Raw genomic sequence first — 11,943 nt, forward strand, 5'->3', positions numbered from 1 at the left:
CCACATAAATAATAATAATAATGATGGTATTTGTTAAGCGCTTAGTGTGTGCCAGGCACTGTTCTAAGTGCTGTGGTAGATACAAGGTAATCAGGTTGTCCCTTCTGGGATCACGGTCTTAATCCCCATTTTACAGATAGGGTCACTGAGGCACAGTGAAGTGAAGTGACTTGCCCAAAGTCACACAGCCCCTTCCTTCCTCTCCCCCTCGTCCTCCTCTCCATCCCCCACATCTTACCTCCTTCTCTTCCCCACAGCACCTGTATATATGTTTGTACATATTTATCACTCTTTATTTATTTTACTTGTACCTATCTATTCTATTTATTTTATTCTGTTAGTATGTTTGGTTTTGTTCTCTGTCTCCCCCTTCTAGACTGTGAGCCCACTGTTGGGTAGGGACTGTTTCTATATGTTGCCAGCTTGTACTTCCCAAGTGCTTAGTACAGTGCTCTGCACACAGTAAGTGCTCAATAAATACGATTGATTGATTGATAAGTGGTGGAGCCGGGATCAGAACCACGACCTTTGACTCCCGAGCCCAGGCTCTTTCCACTAAGCCACGCTGCTTCTCTTATAAGTCAATAATTAATACTTATAGCCCCCAGCAGAGAAAGAAACATACGCTTCTTGAAAGCAGAGACCGTGTCTACTTTTTCACACCCCCGTGGAATTATTACAGGAAGTGCACTCCCCAGAGTTAGCACTCAAACACCACCTGACTGATCAATAACAGATGGCACATAAACCAAGAGACGTTGCCCTATTATATCTACAAGATAACATTTAATACTAAGTGTCCGTTACAGAGGAGCAGTTGGGAGATGAGGGGTTTGGGGTCCTTAGGAAGAAAAGCAGCAGGTCTGTGGGACTCAGGCACCTCCACCTCCCTCCTGCCGTCTGTCCCAGGCCAAGACGGGCAGGGAGACGATGTTACCAAGTATTACGAGGCTGGGATTCAGCTTGGCTCGACACCTGATGAATTGACAAGACACGTCTTGGCTGGTGGTTGGATCTGATGTCAGCTTCCACGGGACCCGCCTCTCCGACAGGTTCGTTATGGTGCTCCCATCCCCTGGAATTTCCCGGTCCCTCCCTGGTTTTCGGCCCTGTTGCTACTTGGGGATGAGGAGGGTCTTTATTCCTGTCCACTCCGCCCTCACTGTTGGGGAAGGAGGGGGTGCATCTCCTTGGCCTTTCCCTAGTTTTCCAAAATGAAGATTTTAGCAGTCCTAAGGGACGCCTGGCTATCCCTACATGCCCAGAGCAGCAGAAGGAACCATTTAATTAGCACTGCTTTCCTGTCTTTTGGCCTTTCCTCTCATTAATGGGGTGAAGTTGTAAATTGTTCGGTGGGTGGGTGGGGGGTCTTTTCCACTTGGTTTTATGGCAGTCTTCTTCAGTTCACTCCAACCTGCTTGATGGTGATGAACTGCAGGTACCTCAGCAGTGACGGTGAGAGATGGCCAAGGTCAAGATAATAATGATGGTATTAAGTGCTTACTATGTGCAAAGCGCTGGATCTGTTGGGTGCGGGCCCCCACACCTATACGTTCCTGTGGCCGTTCTGAATCCCTAATGCTCTGTTGGTAAAGGGAGTTTCCCGGTGGGAGAGAGGAAAGGGGAGAGGTTCACACCCTTGGAATGGGCAGCTGTCAGAGCCTGACCAAACTGGAAACTTCACAGGCCAACCTCCGGTGATCCGGGCCCTGCAGCCGGTCCTATACCGGCTCCATTTACACAGTACAACCCACGCTGACCCCGGGTCTGGATCCCACCATTCCCAGCCACCCCCCTCCCCGCCCGAAAGTCCGAGCCGGGTCCGGGGAACAAAGTTAGGCCCAGGTTCGGCGGGGACCAGAACGGAGGCTGAGGCGCGCCCTCCTTGAGTGCTGGTTCCTCCTTTGCAAAGTATTGACACGTGCACAGTTCTAACACATGTGTGGTTCTATTGTCTCGGGGTGGGGAGGGGGGGTTCCTCTGCAGCCGGTTTGGGCGGCTGCTTCTGCCGGAAAGCACCGCACATCTGTCATGCCCTGCTTCAATCTAGTTCTACGTGGAAATGGGATAGAGTGGAGTAGGGCATGGGATGCTGAAGCGGGGGGTGTGTGTGCAAGAGGGGACCCAAGCTGGTCACCTGGAACCAGGACTGGCCCAGGGGTCAGTTGAATCCGGACCTGGTCCACAGAGGACCAGGTCTACAGTAGCTTCCTGAAGCCCCACTTAGCCACCTCCCGCCAGCCCGTGATATCGGTCTCGTACTCCCCTCGGGGGCCACTCCGCCCAACCCCAATCTTTCCCCATCACCCCCCGTGACGGTTTGAGGGAATTTCTTGCTCTCAGCTGTTTCTGAACTCAATCCTCCTGGCTACGTTCTGAGCCCCGAATTTTTGGATCAGCCTGTTCCGGTCATCCTCGTCTTGGCCCTGTAAATCCAGGTCATCCTGCCGGCTCCAGATCGGGTAACCGTCAGCCCGCCGGCCGGTCCGCAGGAAGTGGCAGGTGGAGGCCAGTTCTCCGCTGTTCTTCAGGAAGGCCTGCGTGACCGTTGACAGGTCCAAGTTGAATTCCTCCATTAGATGCTGGATGGCTCGGATGGCGGCTCCCACCTCGGGTGGACTCAGGGAAGGGCTTGAAGGCCCCTCTTCGGCTTGAAGCTGGCTTTCCACCACTACCGTGGTGGTGCTGGAGGTGTCCTCCTCCGGGGCCCCGGCCTTCTCCGGGACCGGCTTTTCAGAGCTGGCGTTGGCATCGGCGCCACCCTTTATCACGCTCTCATCGAGGTCAGGGGTGGAATCATCAACCTAAGGAGAGTAAGTGTTAAGGTTACATTCTCCTTGAGAAGCAGTGTGGCCCAGTGGGGAAAGCCCGGGCCCGAGAATCAGAAGGAACTGGATTCTAATCCTGCCTCCACCACCTGTCTGCTGGGTGACCTTGGCCAAGTCGCTTCACTTCTCTGAGCCTTGGGTCCCTCATCCGTAAAATGGGGATTAAGACCGTGACCCTTATGTGGGACGTGGACTGCGTCTAACCTGATTTATCTTGTATCTACCCCAGCACTTAGTACAGTGCCTGGCACATAGTAAGCACTTAACAAATACCACAAAAAAAAGTCTCTCCAAGAGACTCCCCAGTTAAGCTGTCTTTTCCCTGGCCCCCTCGCCCTTCTGCATTGCCTATGAACTTGGATCCGCGACTTCTGGGCGCTTAATATTGACCCCACCCTCAGCCCCACGGCGTTTATGTACCTATCCGCAATTTTTTATACTAAAGTCTGTCCTCACCCCAGCTAAACTGTAAGCTTGCTATGAGCGAGGAACGTCTCTACCAACTCTGTTGCACTGTACGCTCCCAAGTACAGCGCTCTAAGCCGATAAATACCATGGACTGAGCCATTTCGAGAGTCACTCCATACAACCTCCTCTCCGCCTGGTTTCAACACCGGGAACGCACCTCGGTTTCCTCAAACTCCCGGTTGGCCTCTTGGAAAATACTCCCCTCCGCTGGGCCGCTGCCTTGGGCTGGGGGCTCTGGAACCTCCTTCTGCGGGGGTCCCGCGGGAGCCTTCTTCTTCGGCGGCTCTGCAAAACAAACGGACAGAGACGGCCCCCCACCCCGTCACCCTCTAGCTCAAGCAGGGGCCAGCCGGCTCCAGGAAGGGTCGGCGCACAATTTTTCCCCGTTTCAAAGCTGAAAACAACCCAGCCGAGGGCCGGGTTTACCCTACAGATCGGAATCTCTAACAAGAACCACCGCTTGCCATTCATCGTCGTCATCGGGGAAGCAGAGAGGCCGAGGGGATGGAAGCCAGAGGACCTGGGTTCTAATCGTAGCTCCGCCTCTTGCCTGCTCTGTGACCTCGGGCAAGTCACAACTTTGATGTGCCCCAGTTTCCTCATCTGTAAAATGGGGGTTCAATATCTGTTCCTCCCTCCTAGCTGGACTGTGAGCCCCATAAGGGACAGAGATGGTGTCCAGCCTGATTAACTTGTATTTAACCGGCGCTTAGATTGGTGCCTGACACATAGTAATCGCTTAATACAAAGAAAAAAATCACACACACACACAAACACCTGAAAGGCTCCACAAACCCACCATTGTGGCATTTGTTAAGCATTATGAGCCAAGCTTGTACTAAATGCTGTGATAGACACAAAATAATCCAGTAGACAGAGACCCTGTCCCACATGAGGCTCACAGTCTAAGTAGGAGGGAGAACAGGTATTGAATCCCTATTTTCCAGATGAGGAAATTGAGGCATAGAGAAGTTAAATGACTCATCCAAGGTCACACAGTAGACCAGTGGCAGAGCCAGGTTTAGAACTCAGGTCCTCTGACTCTCAGGCCTGTGCCCTTTCCATTAAACCTTGCTCTTATCCATATGCCACAGATCCCAGAGAAAAAACACAACCTTCTACATCCAAGTCAGAAGCTGAAAAACGCCTTTTAGGTCTGGCTTTGAAAAATCCAACCTAAACGTAGGGAGCATCAGTGAAGGATCTAAATCCTCCCCACAAAGACTTCGAAGTTTCAAATTGATCCTACGCTAAAGCAACAAATCTGGAATTCTTTTTTCCCTTTTAAAAAGGTCTAGTTCCTGGGGGGTGGTTTTCTTACTCAAATACAGATAACAATTATCTATGGCTGCAGAAGACTGCCATGTCCTTTATAAACAAAACCCCACACAAATATACCGCTCAAAAGCTCCGTTTCAAGTGTAGAGGCAGCGTGGCTCGGTGGAAACAGCACAGGCTTTAAAGTCGGAGATCATGGGTTCAAATCCCGGCTCCGCCAATTGTCAGCTGTGTGACTTTGGGCAAGTCACTTCGCTTCTCTGTGCCTCAGTTACCTCATCTGTAAAATGAGGATTAAGACTCTGAGCCCCCCCCAGGTGGGACAACCTGATCACCTTGTAACCTCCCCAGCGCTTAGAATGGTGCTTTGCACATAGTAAGCGCTTGATAAATGCCATTATTATTATTAAGTGAAGGGTTTGGTTTACACTTATTGCTAAAATGGAATTGAATGAATTCTTGTGCTTTTAATAAGAATTCCTCTTTCTGGCCCCTGCTGGAACTGTGAGAGTGCAGCTTGCAGAGCTAAACAATCTTGTTTGATGTAATGAGGGTATTTGTTAAGTGCTTACTATGTGCCAAGCACTGTTCTAAGCACCGGATGGGCTGGAGAGGAGGAGCAAGGAGACAAATCAGTCCATCGGCCCCCAGGCAGTCCCACTACTGACAAACCCCAGGCCCTGAGCCTCTGCGCTCAGAACTGAAATGGCAACTGGACTGGATTCAAACATTCAAAGCAACAAAGAAACCACAACGAATGAACCCACTCATGGGCAAAATAAGGGCTCGGTTTGAGGATATTGCTGTCGACGAGAATGAAAATGCCAGTTCTAACAACGTTAGGCCACTAATCGGGTGACTGGGCGTGATTACTGAAGAATAATAATAATGATGGTATTTGTAAAAGTGCTTACTGAAGGTATTTGATCTTAATCTTTTTAAATCCAGACAGAAACTGACCTCAGGGAGATCCCACCCCACCACCTTGTGGTTTGCATTGGCCTGTTGGCTGTTTCCCTTCTGAACGCCTCTCCTGAGTGATGGAGGAGAGAGTTCCCCAAAGGCCTGGAGTTGTTCATATAGAGATCCTTGAGGCCGAAAGGTGCTGGAGGGCAGGGGTCAGGAATTATGGAGGATGACTTTGGGGATCAGGAGAGAGCTTTACAAGGAGGGGTGGGATCGGGTTTTGGGGAAAGAGGAGGGGAAATGGTCTCAGGGCAGGGGTCAGCAGCTTTTTGCAGGCACGAGGGTAAAACAAAACAAACCATTGAGCAGTCGATGGGCAAAGTGCCAAATTATGCCCCTCTCCCCACTAATGTGACACGAATCTTGAGATCCCTCCACCCGCCTCGGCGCCCGGAGGAGTAATTGGGCTTAGAGGATTTGGTAACAACCGGCATTTTCAATCGTATTTATTGAGCATTTACTGTGTGCAGAGCACTGTACTAAGCGCTTGGGAAGTACAAGTTCGAAAGTCCGCCCGGAGGATTCAACCCGGCGGCTCCGGTGGTTTTCCAGACTGAGCTCCTTCCTTCCTCTCCCCCTCATCCCTCTCCATCCCCCCCATTTTACCTCCTTCCCTTCCCCACTGCACCTGTATATATGTATATATGTTTGTAAATATTTATTACTCTATTTATTTTACTTGTACATATCTATTCTATTTATTTTATTTTGTTAGTATGTTTGGTTTTGTTCTCTGTCTCCCCCTTTTAGACTGTGAGCCCACTGTTGGGTAGGGACTGTCTCTATATATTGCCAACTTGGACTTCCCAAGCGCTTAGTACAGTGCTCTGCACACAGTAAGCGCTCAATAAACATGATTGATTGATTGATTGAAGCATATAGAGGCAGTCCCTGCCCAACAGCGGGCTGCCCATCTCTGATAACTGGGGGTTGGGGTAGAGACAAAAAGAGAACTGAACTCAGCGTGGCTCAGTGGAAAGAGGACGGGCTTTGGAGTCAGAGGTCATGGGTTCAAATCCCGGCTCTGCCACTTGTCAGCTGGGTGACTTTGGGCGAGTCACTTCACTTCCCTGTGCCTCAGTTCCCTCATCTGGAAAATGGGGATGAAGACTGTGAGCCCCCCGTGGGACAACCTGATCACCCTGTAACCTCCCCAGCGCTTAGAACAGTGCTTTGCACATAGTAAGCGATTAATAAATGCCATTATCATATATGCTGGTTTTCTTCCTCCTCCATTATCACTTAACTTGGCCTCTTCCCTAGAGCTTTCCTGTTCATCTCTTAGCCCACCTGTGGCCATTATGAACACACCCCACAGCCGACACCATGGTGGGTCAGCAGTCTCATTCTCCGCACAATTTGGCTGGCCCGCTTTGGGGCCGTTGCTGCTTACCCTGGGGTGGTGGTCTGCACAAGGGGAAAGCGGGGGGCTCACCTTACAATGTGGTCAGACATGGAGCCTCCACCTTGGTCCCCCCTCGGGAGGCAACCTACTTCCTGCCCAATTTCCTGCACAAATTTTCTTTGCAGAAGTAAAGTTACTGGCATCCCTCTCGTGGGACCAAGGCCGCCTAGGCTCGAGAGCCACATTTGGTTCTTTTAGACTGTGAGCCCACTGTTGGGTAGGGACCGTCTCTATACGTTGCCAACTTGTGCTTCCCAAGCGCTTAGTCCAGTGCTCTGCACCCAGTAAGCGCTCCATAAATACGATTGATGATTTGGTTCCCACAAGAGCCGGACGTGGCTCGCAAGGCACGGGTTCTCGACCCCTCTTCTAGAAGGAAGGAGCCGGGGCTCACAGCCCTCTTGGGCGAAAGGAGGGCAATGCAGGGACCTGGAAACCTTGGAGACTATGGCATAAGGAAAAGTCGGGCTTTGGATCAGGAAATTTGGAAAAATGTGTTTCTGCGAAATTGAGCCAGCTGACAGAAATGTTTTAGAAATCAAGCGGAGGCCAAAAGAGTCTCCCAGCCCACCCGCACGCATTGTCGGTAGGACCTATTACTCTATTTATTTATTACTCTATTTATTTATTACTCTATTTATTTATTTATTACTCTATTATTACTCTATTTATTTATTACTCTATTACTCTATTTATTTATTACTCTATTTATTATTACTCTATTTATTTATTACTCTATTTATTTATTACTCTATTTATTTATTTATTTTATTTGTACATATCTATCCTATTTATTTTATTTTGTTAGTACGTTTGGTTTTGTTCCCTGTCTCCCCCTTTCAGACTGCGAGCCCCCTGTTGGGTAGGGACTGTCTCTAGACGTTGCCAACTTGTACTTCCCAAGCGCTTAGTCCAGTGCTCTGCACACGGTAAGCGCTCAATAAATACGACTGCTGATGACGACGACCTCGCCTAGCCAGGGTACGACTTTTCCACCTTACCGGCTCTTTCCAGCTGGTCCTCACCACCGTCCGGAGCCGCCGCGTCCTCGGCTCTTCTCTTGAGCTTCCCGTTCGCGGGAGCGGCAGGGCCGTCCCCTAGGAGGTACTTGTGCTCTTGGCCCTTCAGATGCTTCAAGTACCGGTCCTTCATGGATTGCCAGGAACGCTGGGTCAAAGCCACCTTCTCCATCGCTTTCCAAATGGTGGTGCCGGTGACCGAACCGGGAGATCTGGCGTTCTCCCTCACGTAGGTCAGGATGGCCGCGTCCTCCGAGTCGGTGAAGGGGACGCGCCCGCCGAGGGGACCCGGACGGGCGGATCCGGGCTCCGGGGAACCGCTAGCCTGGATGCCCTGCCCAGCTCTGGGATTTTCCGGCGCTTTGGCAACTTTGCCGGCAGCCGCCTTACCCAACCTGTACTTCTCCAAGTCCAGCCTCTCGTTCTTCTCCACGCAGTCGGTGATATACTGGGTGGAGATGAAGTCCCCGGAGGCTTCCGCCATGGGTTCCCCGGGCTGGGCCAGAGCTACGGCCCCGGGTTCCTGCACGCGGCACAGGGTCCCCCCTCCGTGAAGGATGAGGGTGGAAAGCCGGCGCTTCGTGGGTCCGGGGCGCACGTAGAAGGAGATGGAGCTGCCGTCTTCTTGGACGAACAGAGTCCTGGAATGGGTTGGACTGTTCGGGTCCTTCCCCACATCTAGGCCTTCGACTGCCATGCTGCGTAGTATCTAAATGACCGAAAAAATCGAGCGGAGAAACAAAATCCGGCAAGAGGGTCTTCTCCGACGGATCACCCAAGGGGTCTGACTGGAAGTAAAAAGAGATGCAGAGACGATCTATCGGTCGTACTTATTGAGCACTCGCTCTGTGCAGAGCACTGTACTAAGCTCTTGGGAGAGTACAAGAGAATTAGGGGACGCGTTCCCTGCCCCGTCACAAGTTTACAGCCTAGAACGGGTCTTCTGTCCTGAGCAGTGGGCAAAGTAATAATAATAATAATAATGTTGGTATTTGGTAAGCGCTTACTATGCGCAAAGCGCTGTTCTAAGCGCTGGGGGGAATACAAGGAGATGAGGTTGTCCCATGTGGGGCTCACAGTCTTAATCCCCATTTTACAGAGGAGGGGAGTGAGGCACAGAGAAGCGAAGTGACTTGCCCAAGGTCACACAGCAGGCATGTGGGGGAGGGCGGGATTCGAACCCATGACCTGCGACTCCCAAGCCCGTGCTCTTTCCACTGAGCCACGCTGCTTCCAAAACCTATTCCCAATATTTGTGGGGGGAGTGGGTGTGCGTGTGTGTCAGCGTGACCACGCATTTCCAGCCCATCCAGGCATTAAGCATCTTCCAAGAGCTGGTTGGTTTAAAAGCTAAATCAATGGTATTTATTCATTTATTCGTTCATGCATTCATTCAACTGTCTTTACTGAGCGCTTACTTTAGGCAAAGCAAGGTGTCATCATCATCAATCGTATTTATTGAGCGCCTACTGTGTGCAGAGCACTGTACTAAGCGCTTGGGAGAGTACATTATAACAAACGGACACATTCCCCACCCACAGAGAGCTCACGGTCTAGAGGGGGAGACAAGACATTAATCTACAAAAATAGAAGGAGGACGATGGATGGCTGACGGAGCGGGAATGGTCTGCCTCTCCGGGGCTCCCCAAGGAGGGAGGGAGGGATAATAATAATAATAATGATGGTATTTGTTCATTCATTCAGTCGTATTTATCGAGCGCTTGCTGTGTGCAGAGCACTGTACTAAGCGCTTGGGAAGCACTTCAGGAGGCCTTCCCAGACTGAGCCCCCTCCTTCCTCTCCCCCTCCCCTCCACACAGCACCTGTATGTATGTATATGTTTGCATGTATTTATTACTCTATTTATTTTACTTGTACATATTTATTCTATTTATTTTATTTTGTCAATATGTTTTGTTCTCTGTCTCCCCCTTCTAGACTGTGAGCCCGCTGTTGGGTAGGGACCGTCTCTATATGTTGCCAACTTGTACTTCCCAAGCACTTAGTACAGTGCTCTGCACACAGTAAGCGCTCAATCAATATGATTGAATGAATGAATGAATGAAATAATAACTGATGGCTTTTGTTAAGCGCTTACTATGTGCCAAGCACTGTTCTAAGCGCAGGGTAGGGGGGGGAATACAAGGAAATCAGTTGTCCCACATGGGGCTCATGGGTTCAAATCCCGGCTCTGCCAATTGTCAGCTGTGTGACTTGGGCAAGTCACTTCACTTCTCTGTGCCTCAGTTACCTCATCTGTAAAATGGGGATTAAGGCTGTGAGCCCCATGTGGGACAACCTGATCACCTTGTAACCCCCCCAGCGCTTAGAACAGTGCTTTGCACCTAGTAAGCGCTTAATAAATGCCATCATTATTATTATTATCCACCAGAATGAGCGGACCCGATCCCCGTCCCTTGCAAGATGGTCATTCATTCATTCATTCATTCAATCGTATTTATTGAGCGCTTACTGTGCGCAGAGCACTGTACTAAGCGCTTGGTAAGTCCAAGTTGGCAACATCTAGAGACGGTCCCTACCCAACAGTGGGCTCACAGTCTAGAAGGGGGAGACAGAGAACAAAACATATTAACAAAATAAAATAAGTAGAATAAATATGTACAAGTAAAATAGAGTAATAAATCCGTACAAACATACATACACATATACAGGTGCTGTGGGGAGGGGAAGGAGGTAAGGCGGGGGAGATGGGGAGGGGAAGAAGGGAGAAAGGAAGGAGGGGGCTCAGTCTGGGAAGGACTCCTGGAGGAGGTGAGCTCTCAGTATTCATTCATTCATTCAATCGTATTTATTGAGCGCTTACTGTGTGCAGAGCACTGTACTAAGCGCTTGGGAAGGACAAGTTGGCAACATCTAGGGACGGTCCCTACCCAACAGCGGGCTCACAGTCTAGAAGGGGGAGACAGAGAACAGAACCAAACATATTAACAAAATAAAGTCAATAGAATACATATGTACAATAGAGTAATAAATCTGTACAAACATATATACATGTGCTGTGGGGAGGGGAAGGAGGTAAGAGGGGGAGAGGAAGGAGGGGGCTCAGTCTGGGAAGGCCTCCTGGAGGAGGTGAGCTCTCAGCATTCATTCATTCATTCATTCGTATTTACTGAGCGCTTACTGTGTGCAGAGCACTGGACTAAGCGCTTGGGAAGGACAAGTTGGCAACATCTAGGGACGGTCCCTACCCAACAGCGGGCTCGCAGTCTAGAAGGGGGAGACAGACAACAGAACCAAACATATCAACAAAATAAAATCAATAGAATAGATATGTACAACTAAAATAAATAAATAGAGTAATAAATCCGTACAAACATATCTACATGTGCTGTGGGGAGGGGAAGGAGGTAAGGGGGCCTGGAATGCCCTCCCTCTGCCCACCGCCAAGCTAGCTCTCTTCCTCCCTTCAAGGCCCTACTGAGAGCTCACCTCCTCCAGGAGGCCTTCCCACACTGAGCCCCTTCCTTCCTCTCCCCCTCTCCATCCCCCCATCTTACCTCCTTCCCTTCCCCACAGCACCTGTATATATGTAGATATGTTTGTACATATTTATTACTCTATTTATTTTACTTGTACATATCTATTCTATTTATTTTATCTTGTTAGTATGTTTGGTTTTGTTCTCTGTCTCCCCCTTCTAGACTGTGAGCCCACTGGTGGGTAGGGACTGTCTCTATGTGTTGCCGACTTGCACTTCCCAAGCGCTTAGTACAGTGCTCTGCACACAGTGAGCGCTCAATAAATACGATTGATGATGATGATGATGAAGGGGGGGGATGGGGAGGGGGGACGGGCCTAACGCTGCGAACAACGCTGCGCCCCCCGGGGAGCGGACAAAGAGGCAGCGCACCTCACCTCCCGCGGCTCTTCCCCTCCGCCGCTGTCGCCCTCCTCCGCCGCGGAGCAGTCGAGTGTCGGCGGCTAGAGCGGGTCGGCGGCGCGCATGCGCGGCCGGGTT

At 50.4% G+C, this 11,943-nt stretch overlaps 1 protein-coding gene across 2 annotated transcripts; it reads right to left on the reverse strand.

Annotated features, from left to right (window-relative positions):
* Positions 1–766: 766 nt before the first annotated feature.
* LOC119934060 (TERF2 interacting protein) lies at positions 767–11,911 on the reverse strand. 2 transcript variants are annotated; one of them, XM_038753431.1, is made up of 4 exons: positions 11,836–11,911; positions 7,947–8,752; positions 3,454–3,581; positions 767–2,804 (listed from the first exon to the last, which is right to left on the reverse strand). In XM_038753431.1, exons 2-4 carry the CDS (start codon positions 8,659–8,661, stop codon positions 2,340–2,342), a joined length of 1,308 nt encoding a protein of 435 aa, XP_038609359.1. In that variant the 5' UTR covers positions 8,662–8,752; positions 11,836–11,911; the 3' UTR covers positions 767–2,339. The 2 variants fall into 2 exon arrangements, with proteins under 2 accessions (XP_038609359.1, XP_038609360.1); XM_038753432.1 differs by having other exon boundaries at positions 11,841–11,878.
* Positions 11,912–11,943: the final 32 nt, after the last annotated feature.

The sequence above is a fragment of the Tachyglossus aculeatus genome, chromosome 11, assembly GCF_015852505.1.
Source record: "Tachyglossus aculeatus isolate mTacAcu1 chromosome 11, mTacAcu1.pri, whole genome shotgun sequence".
In the NCBI taxonomy this organism is placed as follows: Eukaryota; Metazoa; Chordata; class Mammalia; order Monotremata; family Tachyglossidae; genus Tachyglossus; species Tachyglossus aculeatus.